General features: G+C 28.7%; 1 protein-coding gene across 7 annotated transcripts in view; it reads right to left on the bottom strand.

Annotated features, from left to right (window-relative positions):
• LOC130893551 (serine/threonine-protein kinase Genghis Khan) overlaps positions 1–17,604 on the bottom strand; it is a 108,652-nt gene extending 91,048 nt beyond the window's left edge. For 5 of the 7 annotated variants that reach the window (XM_057799793.1, XM_057799795.1, XM_057799797.1 and 2 more), the window contains exons 1-2: positions 17,321–17,438; positions 1,452–1,681 (exon numbers count right to left, since the gene is read on the bottom strand). In XM_057799793.1, the coding sequence (XP_057655776.1) occupies positions 1,452–1,653 (202 nt within the window). In that variant the 5' untranslated portion in view covers positions 1,654–1,681; positions 17,321–17,438. Of the gene's footprint in view, positions 1–1,451; positions 1,682–15,376; positions 15,649–17,320 lie in introns of all 7 variants that reach the window. The other 2 variants (XM_057799794.1, XM_057799799.1) reach the window with 2 other exon arrangements.
• Positions 17,605–17,984: the final 380 nt, after the last annotated feature.

Raw genomic sequence — 17,984 nt, 5'->3', positions numbered from 1 at the left:
CTTTTCGGAAAATATTGAAAGAAAATTTTTCCCTCGAAATTTTGTTATTTATTGACTTCTGCGAATTTTTCAAAAAAATATTTATTTATTTATATATATTGTAATTATTGTTATGGTATTTATAGTGTGTAATGTTTATTTTTATAAATTTTATTTTAAATAAAATCAGATTTTAATTTGGGCGCCATTAATAATTATTTGAATTTCTTTATTTTATTATGTTATTATTATTTTTTTTATTCTCAGGGTATTATATTGTGAGGTCAAATTAAAAAAATTTTATTGCGATAAATTGTTATGGTTATAAGGTCAGATTATAATAGTTTTAAGACCGAGTCTGTTCTTTATAATGAATAAAATATTCAAAATATACAATTTCTTAATTAGCTATTACAATTATTTTATTTTACAAACATTCATTCATTCATTCATACTCATAATTACACTCATAAAACTAAATTATATGGAAATGTGAACTCAAATATTATATACTAAAAGAAATACTTAAACTTAATAGAACAGTACCTTAAGTGTTTTTTTTTTTTTTTTTTTTTTTTTTTTTTTTTTTTTTTTTTTTTAATTGAAAATTGTTACGGCCTTGCAGAATAAACAGATACTCCGCTGTAGTTCCACTCCTGTTCTTTTCCTTTTCACAACTTCTTTATCTTGGAAATTGTCCCTTTGTGAGTATTCTCACTTATTTCACTTTATTTAATTGTTTTCACTAATTTCTTATTACTACACTTATACAATTATTAATTATCAATCCTTTGAATATTTTATGCCTTTTTTATCAAGATTTTAATTTTTTTTTTAAATTTCAATTAAAATTATTTTACTCTTTTTTCTCTTGCAAAAAAAATTTTTTCTCATTGTTGATTTTCTTCTTCATTGTTTTTCTTTTTTTTTCAAACAAATTTTTTTTTTCTTTTAACCAATGATATTCATTTTAAAAGTTAGTTACTAAATTGTCATTTCTAAATTTTTAAATGTCACACAAATTTTTGAAGTTGGTGCTCCTGTTTTTATCTGTCAATTTATGGATTAAATTCTTTGATTATACAGGATTTGTCAAAATTAAATAATAATTTAGAATATAGTGTTGGCCAAAACTTAATATAAAGAATGTTATTTATTTTATTGTGATAAACTGCTCTAAGTAACCGAATAACAGAACTGAACTCATTGCTTTATTTATATCTTATTATTATTTAATAATTTATTTTGGATATATTCATACCATAACAATATATATATATTATATATATATTTATTATTCTTTTAAATTTGTTCTTAATAAATTGGATCACCGACAAATCAGGTAAATAATCCATCCCTATTTCTAGATTAAATATTTCCCTAAATAAGTAGGAGTATCCAAAAACGATATTATAATTATTTCAATAATTAGGGAGTAGTTTATTAGTTATCAATTTATATAATATACTTACCAAATTCAATAAAATCTGAAACTGTTTTCTCTTTCCTTAAGCTTGAGTTGCAACATTCGTCGTAAAGAACAATTAAAATATCTATAAGGGTTTCAATACTGAAACTTTGATCTTTCGCCACTACGGGGCCCCCCAGAAACAACATTTCCAATTGCCGTAAACGGCTTTCACCTGAAGCTCCTTGCATGGCTCCCACACTCATTTCACTCAAGTGAAAATATCACTAGCACCTGAAAATAAAAGATTTAATGTTTAACTTAGATTGTTGAGAATTATAATATAAAAATTCAACGTTCATTCTTCTAAATTTCAATTATAAAACTCAAATTTGCGTGTTTCCATTAATGTGAACGTTAATTAAACAACATAAACAATACATCACCTAATAGGCGATGTAACAGATTAAGCAGTAAAATGGAAAATTTTTCAAACGACATATCGAAATCGAATAAAATAATAAAATTAATTTTGTCCATGTCACATTATATAAAATTAACAATAACATAAGAACAGAATACAGTCGAGTTCTAACACTACTACGAGTAAGATTGTTAACATAGTGTTGGTGCTAAAAAAAAGTGTTTAGTAGTTTTTACTCTAAAAGATAAGTACACCGAATCAATATAAATCAGCAGTTGATTTAACCATAACAACTCCTCTAGCAAGTAAAATACACTGGGAAGTAATTGATGATACAATGGGATCGGACCACTACCCAATAAATATGGAATTGCAAACCGTGTATACTTGTATATCTAATCAACCCTTCAACTAAATAGACAGACTCTCGTGCAGACTGGCACCTTTCCAAAAATATTATCGAATCAAAACTTAAGTCTTGTGATCAAAATTTGTGTTCAAATGAGGACAAACTATCATTATTCTTTGAACTACTGTCCACTTCCGCAAATCAAGCGATGCCCATAAAAAAATCTCACAAACAGTTTCATCCTAAACCATACTGGTGGGATGCTACCTGTTCATCAGCATATATAGAACGGAAAAAAGCATTGAATAAATTTAAACGTCTGGCTAATTTAGAAGAACTATCTACATTATAAAAATGTTGCCGCCAAAGCAACATTAATATTCAAGAAAAAACAGAAGCAATGTTGGCTTGAATATTTAAATATTGCATACTGCAATAAAAACGTCGCGAAATACTGCTCCCCGTATAGTTTCAAATGATATATAATATTCCTGAAACAGCCAAAATATTTCTTCTAGATATAAATAATAGTTGGTGGCTTGGACAAGATTATTCAGATAAATTGATAGAGATTATTATAACGTTAATACTAAAACCCAATAAAAAACCTAATTCACCGAAATCTTTTCGACCCATTTCTTTACTCTCATGCACAACAAAGACTTTTGAACGTTTGATTAAGAATCGGCTAGAGATTTTTATAGAAAGTAACTCCTTGGCACCAAAAAGTCAATATGGTTTTCGTAGAGGTCAAGGAATTGTAGACGCCTTAGCACAACTTGTCTCAGATATCCAATTATCTTTTTCTAAGAATGAATACTTGTTATGTCTCTTTATTGACCTCAAAGGAGCCTACGTTGTTGTAAATCTCAACATCCTATTCTCTAAAATGAATATGATGGGTATAAACAAAAATGTATGTGCTAACATTTTGGAACTCTTTAAAAACCGTAAGATATTTATTCGCGATAACAGTAATGTATTACATGGCCCTAGAATAGTGAATAATGGTTTACCTCAAGGTTCTATTCTTAGACCATTTCATTTTAATATCTATACCACAGACTTGCACGACATTATGAACGACAATATAAAAATAATTCAATACGCGGACGATATATGCATATAAATCTCCCCTAATACTTATGAGTGATGCGTGAGGGAGCTCCATCATGCAGTATACTGTATCAAAGGATGGTTATACAATCTTGATTTTAGTCTTGTACTAGATAAATCGGCGTTTTTGTGCTTTACGAGACACCGGCTTCATCTTGCAGAAACAATAATAATCAATAATACTTCCTTTCCTATAGTGGATTCTTATAAATATCTAGGCATTGTCTTAGAAAAAAAACTGCTTTGGTCTAATCATGTTAGATTTGTGAAGGATAAATATGAGAAAGGTTTGAATCTTCTTCGAACTGTTTCTAAAACAAAATGGGGAGCTGGTGCAGGCATCTCACTTGTCTTTTACGCTCGCTCATTGATTATGGTTGCAAGTTATATGGATCAACCTACAACACAAACTTACTCATTCTCGACAGAATCCAGTACAAGGCCCTAAGAATATGTTTAGGCGATATGAAATCTTCCTCATTTCATGGAATTCTGGTGGAAGCACAAGAGCCTCCATTGAAAGTTAGAAGGCTTTATTTAGCTCGTAAACAAATCATTAAATACAGAGCATTTAATTCATTACTGTTTTTAAACATAGCTAATTTGAATATACAAAATCTTACCAACAAATATTGGATAAAACAAACTCTCTGCCATTAGCTGATGCTTTTGTTGATACCCAAAAAATACTATATATATATAGTATAAATATATATAGTATATATATATATATATATATATATATATATATCCCAAATAATGAAAATTTGAGATTATCTTTTTCACGCCAAACATAATCTTTCCTGAATACACCGACATTCCTTCATTAAATAATGCACTCATTGAAACTATATTGAATAAATTTGAAAATCACACAATTATTTAAACAGATGGTTCGAGGAGTGACGATGGAACATGTTCTATAACTCTAATAATGATATAGCATTTCGCTGCTGATTACCAAATATTATGTTCAATATTTACCGCAGAAGCTCTTGCTATAGAAAAAGCACTAACATGGTGTTTGAAACAAAAAACAAAAGGCGTTGTAATCGTATCCGACTCCAAATCAGTTCTGGAAGCTCTTCAGGGCTCCTCCTTCAAACATATCAAAAACAATGCAATTTTCAACATAAAAATATTCACATATTTCATTAGATCTTCAAATATAAATATAACATTTATCTGGATTAAGGCTCATGTAGAGATCACACAGGTAATGAAAAAGCAGATTTTGAAGCCAGGAAATCTATCTCGGGAGCAGTTACATACTATCCCCCACAGTACTCTGATCTCATTAGTAATTACAGAAATTATATTAAATCAGACTGGTCGAAAATATATGATGATATCACTAATAATCTAAAAATCAATACTTCCTTATTCACCCTGAACTGCCAAAAAAAAAATATCGCACCTCGAATTCCCCAAAATAAGTAAATATTACTCTAGCACAATATCAAGAATAAAATTGAATCATGGTCGTTCCCCGGCGCATCTTCGTAAGCTTGGCTTAGTAAGCTCTCCAAATTGTACTTGCAATAATAATAAAATTGCCGACCTAAATCATATATTCTTCGAGTGCACCAATCATATTTTACCTACAAATGAACTGATAGCTCAATTGACGAAACATGGATTCCAAATACCTTTAAATACTTCTACAATAATTTCTTCAAACAATAAATCGATTCTAGATTCTATCATAAAATTCATAAAAACCAATCATATAAACTAGTGTTACATTTTAATTGCTATACAAACCAAAATTAGTATGTGGCAAATAGCAGAAGCTGATTCCAACCGCCCCCCTCTACACACACACATAAGAACAGAATAGTATACGTAACCAACTTGGTCCTCAAGATATTTGTACTTCAAAGATCAGTGATAATAAGTATGGATGATAGATCTATCCAACTATCAGATCCTGGGTTTAGATGCTTAGCTATTCAAAAAGCAAAAACTGCATTGAAAGAAAATAATTATCGTGAGAATATAATAAACAACATATTCAACAAAAGGAAAAACAGATACTACAATCATTTAAAAAGCAAAACAGAAACGAAACATCAAAACATTTTTCCTTGCCATATGTACATGGATATTCCCAACAACTATCGAATTATTTCAATAAATATGATAGTCATAAATATTTCACTAAACTAAAATCTAAAACACCAAAAAACAGAAGAAATAATATTATATATCAAGTACCTTGTACTAATTGTGACGCTGTCTACATAAGGCAGACATCTCACTATTTAGAAATTAGACTAAAAGATCATTAATACGAAAAAAAAATGAAACAGCAATAACAAACTACGGAATATAAAAAAAACATAAATTCAAATTTACATTCAACTACCTTGTAATGATTGTGACGCTATTTAGATAGGGCAGACATCTCAATATTTAGAAAAGAGACTAAATGGTCATCATATGTTGAAAAAATAAAACTGTATTAACAAACCACGAGATATAAAAAAAACATAAATTTAATTAAGAAAAAAAAATCTAATACACGAAAAAGAGAATTTTTAGAAATGGGTAACATTCATATGAACAAGAAAGCTATCAATGATATGTTGTAAATTTTGATACGGCGACAAACCATTTAATAGATGGCTGTTATATATTCTTAAGATATAAAAACTAAGTAAAAATTAATATTTATGTTAAAACAGATTTGTTGGATTTTATTTTTATTCTGATATTCATGATGTAACGTCAAATTTTTACCTATCTTTATAATATATATAATAATAAAATAAAATATAATTTTAAATCAGGAGAGACCTAAAATGAAGACGATTTAAAAACATAAACATTGCAAAAGTTCGAAGAAATGAGTAATTAAAGAAATTTAAAATATTCCTAGTTCCATTGTATTATAAAATACAATTAAACATTTTACTCAAAATATTTAGATTTTTTTCACCATTGACAGTTTTTCATTTCCATATATGTGAACTATTTCTAAAAGTTCTCTTTTTCTTGATATTTCATGGTTAGTTAATACAGTTTTATTTTTTTATCGTATTGATGACCTTTCAACCTATTTTCCGAAAAGTGAGATGTCTGTCCTATGTCGCAACCAATACAAGGTACAAGGTATTAATCCTTTTGGTTTTGGGTTTTAATTTAAAGAAATATTTGGATAATGTACTATGTCTATATCTTCTACAATTGTAATAGAAATATGTAAGCAAAGAAACTATGAAATAAATACATATTCGTAAAATGTTTGAAATTTTTAATTGTGCAATTGATATCTATTTTGTATGGTACTTGTTTCAAAATATTTTTCAAACAATTAGATAATTGAGCAAAAGGAGTTTAAATACTTGATACAATGTCAGGTTTGGTAGACCATATATTTTAGGGGGTACGGTATTATGAATTTTAAATTATTTCGCATTCTTTGCAGAATTGAATGAAATCATTATTTTGTTTTTGATACGAATTCGTAGTATCCTATTAATTTTTTTATAAGTTGTCTTATCATCTAGTAGTTTTATCATTTTATTAAATTTGTCTGCTTTCTTCAAAATTTTAAAATTGATAAATTATTTGATTTTAGTTATATTTTGAGGTTTGATATTGCTCAGTTGTTTTTTGTTTTCCATTTATTTTTTAAAAATAACATTCTGTCTGCTAGAAAAAATTTCAAATCAAATTCATTAGTTGTATTGATTATATTAAATATTTTTACATATACATGTGTTTTTAAACGTTTTATGTCTATCAAATAATAATTATAGAAAATTAGATCCATTTTGGTCTTTATCAAAATCAGATTTGACATTAATTCGCATTATTCGCATATTAATCAATGAATATTAAAATAATAATTTGTTTTGATCACAAAAAATAATTTTTGTCATCCTTAATTGTCATATCTCAAAAATAAGTAGCAAGGATGAATTGAATTATTCATACCTGCATTGAAATATAAAACAGAATTAAATATTTTACTCAAAATGTTGTATTAGATTCTGTTTCACGAAATAATGAATTTTTATAATTGAATTTATGTTTTTTTCATATATATTTCATTTATATATTTTTTTATCGCATTGATGACCTTTCAATCTATTTTCCAAAAAGTGAGATGTTTGTCCTACGTCACAATCATTACCTGATATGTTATTTTTTTGGTTCTGGGTGTTTTAAATTTTAGTTTAATGAAATATTTGGATAATTTACTATGCTTTTTATGACTTTTTTTATCATTTTTTTTAATCAATTCCCTTTATTAATATATCTTTTACAATCGTAATAAGAATATTCGTATATATAGAAACTTGATCTAACAAAATAAATATATATTCATAAGAAATAATAAATAAGCCCCAGTATTTTTGATGTAGTAGCTACGAGGATGTGTTGATATATAGTTAGCCTAGACCAGTTCCATCCATAAACAAAATATTGCGTTACCATACCAACGAACAATAATTTATTAGTTGTGTCAGTGTAAAGTTTGGCGTCAAAAAAGTAAACCAGAGTTACACAATTGATTAAAAGAAAAAAGATGTCCACCGAAATTGTGAAAATCGAAAAATTGGACTATCGAGCCATCATCAAGTACGTGTATTTAAAAGGGATAAGAGGTAAGTAGATTTACGAAGATATGCTTAATACCCTTGGTGATCTATGTCCTTCGTATGCGACCGTGAAAAATTCAACTGCAAGCTTCAAAAGAGGTAAATTTTCCATTGAAGATGATGACCGATCGGAAAAGCCAGTTTCTGTGCCAGTTCCCGAAAGTATCGATACAATTCATGACATGATTTTATCAGACCGTCGAATTGGGCTAAAACGGATACCTGAAGCACTGAATATTTGATACGAATGCGCTTATCATATAGTTCACGTCAATTTGGATATGAGAAAAATTGCTGCAAAATGGATCCCCAAATTTTTGAATCTTGACCAAAAGCGTGCAAGTGTATAAGCATCGCGTTCGATCTGGGCTCGATATAGATTTCTTAAACCTAATTGTTACTATGGATGAGACTTGGGTACATTTCTACGATCCAGAAACAAAGCAACAATCGATGGAGTGGTGACACTCTGGTTCTCCAAGACCTAAGAAGTTTCGTGTCCAAAAATCTGCTGGAAAAGTTCTTGCTTCAGTTTTTGGGGATTTCCATGGAGTAATCATTATTGATTTATTGGATAAGGGTAGAACAATAACTGGAGATTACTATTCGACATTACTACGGGAAAAAAATTAAAGGGAAAAGACGCGGAAAGCTATCAAAAGGTGTTTTGTGTTTGCAGGACAACGCACCTGTATACAAATCTCATATTGCTGTGCAAAAAATTCGTGATTTAGGGTTTGAATTACTAGAACACCCCCCTTATTCACCAGATTTGGCTCCGTCCGACTATCATCTCTTTCCTCAACTGAAAAAAAGTTTAAAAGGTCGTAAATTTTTTTCCAACGAGGAGGTAATAAAAGCTTTGAGATCTGGTTGGATGTGTCTAATTAAGAGGAAAATATGTTGAGATAAATATTTTATATTTTGAGATTGATATTCTGTTTGGTTCTATAGTAGGCTAAGAATTTTTCTATATTCAAATTTGTTTAAAAATATTTTTCAAATAATTAGATAATGGAATGAGAGGAGTTTGAATACTTAAAACAATTGGTCGAAGTCAGTTTTATGTGTTTTGGTAAACCATATATTTCAGGGGGTAAGGCATTGTCGATTTTTGCATCTAATGGCGAAATAAAAATTTTGACCTTATTAGATAGTTTTTTACTTCGGAGGTTATAACTATTGTTACTACAGGTAAATAAATCTTTAGAAATAGTCCATCAAATAAAATTTAAACCGTTTCTAGCATTTTTAATTTTTTGAAAATATAAAATAATAAAGATATTTTTTATCAAACCTTGTACATTCTTCAAAGGAGTGTCACAAAACAACTATCAAACCACCCGGGTTTGATATCAGTTGCTATGACAGGCGTGTAATTGTTACTAAAACGTCAAAGTTGTTCAAAACGTCTTGGAAGTGACCGAATAAGTACAATCTTCTTCTAAATTAAACCACATTAAACCAAATAGCTCCACTGGACCGGCAATTCTTACTAGTCTACAGAATGCAACAAATTGTGTTTTCAATATTAATATTTATAATAGTTAGTAGTTTTTAGTTAAAGTTTCGTATATTATTATGTTTGTTGGAATAAAATAATTTTTGAAAAATGGGTCGTTGTATATACGGTCGTAGAAAAAATAATGTTCCTAACTAATGCGTAAAGTGTCTTTCCGCACTTGACCGCTTGCCCCAACTCCGCTCTGCGTAGTTCGGGACAACTGCAGTCGCGTGCGGGAAAGTGTCATTTTCTGCACTTGTTAGGAATATAACTATTGTTTTTGATACGAATCCGTAGTGTCTTGTTTAATTTTTTTATAAGTTGTCTTATATAATCAAGTAGTTTCATCATTTTATTAGATTTGTCTGCTTTCTTTAAAATGTTAAGATGTTTTTTTAATAAATTCTTTGGTTTTAGTTATGTTTTGAGGTTTGACATCATACTCTATTGTTTTTTCTTTTTCATGTAATTTTAAAACTAGTGATTATATTACAGGTATCAGATCTTATTTTATCTTTAATTTCGTTATTCAGATGATAAGTGCTGCTTTCAGTATTCCATATTTTTCACTAGAATTATAAAACTATCTATTATTGAATCTACAACGGCAATAAGGAAATTAGAAAATGAATTGAAAGACATAACAATTAAAATAGGCTGATTAATTCTTAATAAGATTTAACAAAAAGTTGAAAAAAAAATGTCGAGAAATAATTGTATAACTTTGAAAAAATACAAAGGAGGAAATATTAAGAAAATTGAGAACCTATTATTGAAAAAACATTCTATTGATTACACATGAAATAAAATCAAAATGGATCGAAAATTCAACTGATACTGAAATACTAAAAATAGGTGACAATTTTGGACGAGAATAGTTCTAATGACAAATTACTTGTGAAAAATATCTTAGAAGAGAATATTAAATATAGCACCAATAATCCAAAAACGAAACTAAAGATAAAATAAGACCCGATAATTGTAATATTATCACCAATTTCAAAAATAAATAAAAACACGTAAAACAGAGCAAAACTCAAACCAAAGAATTTATTAAACAAAACAAACATCCTAAATTTTGAAAGCAGATAAATTCGAGAAAACTATCATTACGAAATCATAATTATAATAATAGAATAATGAAAATACTAGATGATAAGACAAAGCCATCAGATTCGAAAAAATTGAAAATTCATAATGCCTTACCCCCTAAAATACAGAGATAGGCGTAGAAGTCAAGAAACGTGTAATATCTTTAATAATTTATATCCTAACCGAAATCCCATAATAAATTATTAAATTTCTAAAAACACAAAATATATAGGGTGATCCATTTGAAATAACAAAGTTCATTATTTTTCTAGAAAAAGGAAAGAACTGACAACAATGTAAATATCACCATAATACTGGCCGAATCACAAGACCCTCGTACACAAAAATTTATAAAATTTTTCCGAGATAATTGTGGAATTCCATACATAAAACTCACTCTCTATCTGGCCTACCAAAACTGGTAAAACATGAAATACCTTTTTAGTCAATTGTATCCACTCACCCCATTATCTAATTATTCCAAAACATATATATCAAAAACGCATTGGATTTCAAATAAAAAATTTAAAATATCATAATTGCTTATGAATATGTATTTATTAAGTTGAACGTGGTGTCGTCGTATACGAATATCCCTATTAGAATTGTAAAAGATATATATGAATAAATTGCATTGATAAAAAATGGAACAAAATTAAAATCGACACAGACATACCTCGAAACGAATTTACCAAATCTATAGAACTACTTAGTTATAAAGACATTTAAACTGCAATTCATGTCATCCTATATCACAAAAAAGCTCCTTGATTATTAGTTTGACTGATAGAGCTACATAAATGTTTTTAGATTCTTATTTCTTTGATACTTTTATATGTTTCTGTTGCTAAATTACGAACTAAAATGTACGAACTCTTAATATATATTTCAAGCTTTCGAATACTTATATATTCATCGTCTGGGAATTATTAGTTAAGAATTGCGGTGTGATAAATTTTGTTACATCTTCTAAAAACATTAGATTCATCATCTTCAAAACTCATTCATTCTTGATAGAAGTATAAAGCATATGTTGTGCATGTATTGTACAATGAATTCTGCCGTTCTTCAAAGGAGAAAAAACTACTTTCCTGGCTAATGCCTCGACGAATATAGAATTACAACTCCTCTGAAGAGCACAAACTAACGCCATCTTCATTTCAAACTGCGAACCACTGGTCAGGTAGAAATCTAGCGTAGTCACCGATAATATTATCGGCCAGTTAGCGTTTGCTAGGGAATGATTAACTAGATGAACCAAATAGCGAGACTCTTTGACGTTGTCTTCAATTCGGGTCTCAAGCCCGAAGGAGGGTTATTAAACTGCTCTCATAAGACGTAATAACGTCGAAGATAATCAGTAGTTACATCCTCTCCTTGCAATTGCGAGCCATTGGGATGTTAATATCGACAAAAAGGTCGATGAACATTACGCTCTTCAGAGGAGTTGTAATTCGATATTCGTCGAGGCATTAGCCATGTGAGTAGTTATTTTCCCCTTTGAAGAACGGCGGAATACATTTTCGATATACTGAATTTTGAAATTATTTCAGTGGTGAATAGTAGAAAAACTTTTATTTATAGAGAATTTAATCCCCCATCGAAAACAACTTTTTCGTATTTCTCATATTTGTAAATATATTCTCTAATGAACATTTTTTGCAATTGCAATGTATGAGTATTAAAATATCAGCTCTAGAAGTAAATGAATTAATGAAAGTGTTTACTTCAAATCTCTGGTTCTGTTCAAAATAAAAGTAGGAAGGGTGAAAATTAAGCTGTAGAAGTAGCAGAAGAAAGTTTTTCGTGGAAATGTCCAGCAAATACTGAGAAGGTACTGCCCCTTCAAGTACGTGATTTCATTAGTAAGGGAACTTGATCTGAATGAACAACACAAAACGCACATATCTCGTTTTTCTAATGAGTATACATTTTTTAAAAATTCATTGGCTGATGTTACTAGACCAATTTCAATTCTCAAATATTTTACGAGGTATGGACGAAAAATTCTCAAAAATCTAATCTATTGGTATTTTTGAAGATTTCCTTGATACTTTTTTGATGGTATTAAATTGTACAAGCAAAGACGTCGTACAGAATTAAATAAAGGTATAAAAAATTAATTAAGCAATCTAAAAAAACAGTTGATCTATATGAAACTGCCGGCCGTGGGGTAAACAATTGAATTTATCGTATGTACCCATGTTAGTTTCCTTGATTTTCCCGCTCGTGAGAGTTAGTTTGATTTTTTTTTGTTTCATGGCGGTAAAAAGACTCCATAGTTACTTTTGAGATCTGTTTCAGTGAAACATATTATGCAAAATACATTCAAAATGACTGTAGACAAATATTGAGTTTTTTCAATTTCATAGATTTCAATTGGTCTTAAAATTTAATTTCAATTTAAGTTTATATTAAATCTTCAAGACAGTTAATTTTTATAGGTTAGATTAGCTTAGGTTACGTCGTTACTGATGATGTTGAATTTTTTACAGAATTTGTTTTTTCTATTCATATCTATTATATATATTACCTATGTTATTTATATAAAAATTTTTATTAATACAGCGATCATCTTCAGTAATACATATTATTTCTAAAAATAGGCATTTATTAAGTTATTTTCTGTTACCCATAACAGATTCATAATCCATAGAATGAACTCCATAGAAAACTTGTTCGGTAAGCGAGCATCTGTCAGGGTATGAGTTCCTTAGACTTTTCTTCGATGTAATACGATTGGTGAGTCACCGTTTGGACTGACCAATGTATTTTTACAATTCGTTAATATCTTTTTAGTTTATTCGTCAACTGATCTACGTGAAACTGCCGGCCATGGGGTAAACAAATGAGTTTCTCGTATGTACCCGTCTTAGCTTTTTTGAACATTAGTTTTAAGTGTTGCGTTCATGTTCATCAAATATTAGTTAATATTTTTAAAGTTGCAAAGTGTAGTTGCAGTGGTAGTTAAAAGGTACAAAGACAAACTTAGAGCTTTAGGTGAAATTAACACTCATTTTTCACGGGTTTTCAATAGACTTTATTCACCCCTTGCCTACACTAAGCAAAAAACAGCATAAAAGAAAAACACGAGAAAGCCACGTTTTCGGGAGAAAATATTGCAATTATTTTAGTATCAACTCTTTAAGAATCAATTTCGCAATAAAAATGGGAAAAATAAGGTCTAAAATCCAAATAATAAAGTTCACAAACCACACAAAAACTTAAGGCGAAAGCATTTGTTTACCCCACGGCTGGTATTTTGACAATTTTCTATATTGCTCTATATTATTTTGAAAGAGATTGAAGAAGAAATATCGCTTGCCTGTTTTTATATTATTAACTTTACACGTTCCAAAATGCCTCGCATTTCAAATACTCATCAACAACCTCATAAGTTGTATCTTCATTTCAGCACAGCATTTTGATATTTTGGGTTGTAAACTAATGCGCTTGACTAAACACGTACGTTCAGACTTATCCTTAGTGGCAGTTTAGTAGTTGTATGTATGTATGCTGTTACAAAATTAAAAACATTGAAATGCATAAGACCTTCATAGTTGCCGTTTATCGATCGGTTTGCCGTTGGCGACTTTCAACATAAACGAATTTTCACTTTTCTCGTCGGCAATCACATCCGTTTGCATTTGTCACGTGATTTTGACGTATGAATTTGAAAGTTGAGGTTATTTCTCTTTCTGTCTGTTTGTTTATTATGGATTGTTGGTTTTGCTTGTTTTCTCTTCGTTATTTCCCATAATATCGTCCATAAATACCGGATTACAAACAAAAACAGAAAATATCACGAAAACAAAAAGCAGTTCACATGTCAAACAGAATAACAAGATTTTTAGGTTAACGTCAAACGGGAAGTAATGTTTATGAATCGGCCTTTATTTTCAATAGTTAATTAAGTAATTCTGCAAATAGTGACTTTGACACTTAAGGAATTCAACATTGTTAGGTCAAAATTCTTTAGGGTTTTATAATATTTTATAATTATAATACCTTTTTTCATAACATGCTAATTTAATTTTAGCCATTTATTGAAGATTTTGTATGAATATCTAGTATTTGATCATCAATATCTGGAAAACTTAATATTACTAGAACAGCAGTTACATTTTGCCTATGCTACCTTCTTACACAGAGGTTTTGAAGGTAGCAAGGATGGTTTATTTCACAGGTGTTTAGCTACCTCACTCTTTGTCCGCTATGTTGGCGTTACGATCGAGGGATATATAATAAACACATACAAAATGCAGCTTAAGTATGCCAAATTATATCGACATAATATTATCAATTATATAATTTATAAGAGAAGAGACACTATCACCTTGTAAAACTGCAGAAATTTTTTATTTTCATTTTCAACACAAAACTTGTACTTAGATTAAATCTAAATATTATTGGAATTATATATTATTGCATTTATAATATATCATATATTTAGAGTATACTTTTCAATTTGTTAAAAGAATACTTCAGTTTTGCAATTGATACAAAGTAGGTATTTCAAATAACCACCTACAAGTTAAACGGAACATTTTAACTTTACGAACAAACAAAACCAAAAAATCCTAATAAAAATAAACAATGTTAAAATTCCTTATACTAACAATTTGGAGAATGACACTTGATGCTAGACTTTGCTGAAAAGTCCACAATAAAAAGAAGCGTGAAGAGCTAGGTATAAAATATAAAAAGATGTACTGGATTATAGGAAGGAGCTCCAAATAAGTGTCCATGCACAACAACTGTTTCTCTACAAAGATATATTGGATAATATAAGGATACAACTTGGGGCGTGCCAGTAAAAATAACATTCAAGTGATACGCTAACCAAAATAAAGTATAATGAAACATCGTTAATGTACCTTGGTACTACACTTACAATGATCTCCATAGAGACCTCAATGTGAAAACTGTTAACCATACTACAGCCAAATTTTCCAGTAGCCATGAACAACAGATACTACAACATGGGAACATTGAGGTTATTCAACTCCTCGACAATGCCAATTTAGTGAGAAGGCTTAATAGGATCAAGCCGTTTGAGTTAGTTTAAATACCAGTGTAACAAGTTGAGCCTCAACCAAAATTGATAAACATTCCCCTGAGCCCAAAATTGTTTTTGTATATTTACACTTCATATGGAGACTGAATCTAAGGAAAAATTTATTTGAAATAAAAATTGTGTTCTATGGACTGCACAGAAAAAACACCATTTTTGCATTTTTCATTATATTTCTTTACAGTAAGGGAAAAAAATATTTTGTTTGATTTTCTATCCTTTGAAAAATAATTTATGCTTTTATGTGAAGTGTACAGAAATGTAAGACTTGTTTTAAAAAATATTATATAAGATCTAGGTAATGTAAATGTAGTACAAATTAAAAATTTTAATCAAATATTATTTGTATTAAATTGAAAAAGAAAACAAAAAAATATAATACAATGGAGTTGAAGATCATGGAAAAAAAATCAAATGGAATAAGTGTAGATTTCAGAATGGCTTGACCAAACTGTAAAACATATATAAATACTGTCTCTTGAGCCTTGGAGTGGGTTTGGAATAAAATATGTAGTAGTAGAATTGCTAGAATTATTAGACACTAAAGTATACTAATGAGTAGGACCTTAGGGTTTAAGAATTTCCACATTACGAGTGAGTTAGGTAAAAAATTGCTTGAAATTCATGATCAGATCGTACTAACAGAAAAGTTCCCTGTAGGTGCTTTCTTTTACAAAAAAAAAAAAAAATTTCCTTTCTATGTTATCTTATTAATATAAATAGGTAGAGCACAGACGTTTTAGTGAGAAATTTGTCTGTTCTAACTAACCTGACTATTTTTTGGCTGTTATTATCACATTTCAACAATAGCATTAAATTATAACAATAATGGCAAAGGAAAGAAGTGAATAGTATCAATTATATAATTTACTAGAGAAGAGACACAGTCACCTTGTAAAACTGCAGATATGTTTGATTTTTATTTTTAAGAAGAAATTTGCAAGGAGTACTTCAATCAAATTTAAATATTATTGAAATAATATATTGTTGCTTTTATAATAAATATTTATAGAGTATACTTATTCAATTTATTAAGTACTTCAGTTTTGCAACTGATTGATAAGGGCAGTGTAGATACTTCCAAAATACACTCTAAAACTCAAAAGCAGCACATCTTTGTGATTGATATTTGCATAAATTAAATTTATTTACAATGAAATATATTTGAATACTTTTACAATAAATTCTTCTAGACTCGAAAAAATGCTAAATAATAGTTTATATTCAAGTAAAATGAAAATTATATATTGTATAAAATATTTGATTAGTTAAAAAAATTGGTAAATTGCTCAATCAAAAATTTTTATACCAAAACATCTGTTTTGGAAGAATAAAATTAATTTAAACTAGACCCATACCTTTTCAATAGATCCCCAATTAAATAGTAAAAAGCATAATAATAGAAATAGTGTGAAGCAAAAGTAGATGTATGTATTAGTAATAGTAAAATGTAAAATAAGGTTTGGCTTTTTTATGCTTAAAATAAAATGTCAATCAAAACATAAATGTCACAGGTCAGTTAAGTTAAAAATATATTGTATATAATTATTTTCTTTGTTAAAATAACAGCAGCATACAATTAGTTAAAATTGAAAATCTACTGTTATGTAAAAAGAATTAGCTATCTACCTGAATATAATAATTAAGAAAAATAAGGCGAGATTAACCTATATAAATACACTTATTTGAAAAGATTTCTCCTAATCAATTTAGGGCGTTATATATTATAAAATATTTGTAAACAAAACCTCATATCACTATCACCTTTGCCTTGATTTGAATGGTGCTTTTTATCACTTCATTACTTATAACCATTTCAACACACACTAACGGCAGCCATGTTTGTCTATGACTCTCCCACGGACGTACTAAATACTAAACCAATCGTTGAAATACTTCATTTATGTCAATGTGAATGGAATTGAAATTGAAACTTACAATACAATCTGATTAATTTTATAACTATAAGTTAGGTCGCTTGTACTAGTAACTAATTTAAAATTAAAAAAATTGTATTTTCAAATAATCTGATGGAGATACATATAAGTAAAGTAGTTGTTTTAATATGCTTTTGATTTAAGTAAGTAATTTTTTTCCATTTTTCGAGTCAAGTATTAATGGAAACTTTATGCATGTTTATACGTCAAATATATTTTGCATAAACCAATAACAACTGACTTAGTAGATAATCGAACAGTCGATAGTAAATATTCTTGTCCCGAATATTTAATTATAAAACGTAAATAGTCGAGTAAAATGTACCTGTCTGTAAAGAAGTTTGGTTTAAATAGGGTACCAGACATTTTTTTTTCGGGAAAACGAAATTTCAAAGTAAAAACCATAAAGGAAAATCAATCCTTTGCAAAAGAAAATTAAAAAACATATCAATTCCAAAGTATCTTTATAAATAATAATGGTAGTCAGAATC

Source organism: Diorhabda carinulata, chromosome 4 (genome assembly GCF_026250575.1).
Source record: "Diorhabda carinulata isolate Delta chromosome 4, icDioCari1.1, whole genome shotgun sequence".
Lineage (NCBI taxonomy): Eukaryota > Metazoa > Arthropoda > Insecta > Coleoptera > Chrysomelidae > Diorhabda > Diorhabda carinulata.
This window is presented reverse-complemented; position numbering and strand designations above follow the sequence as displayed.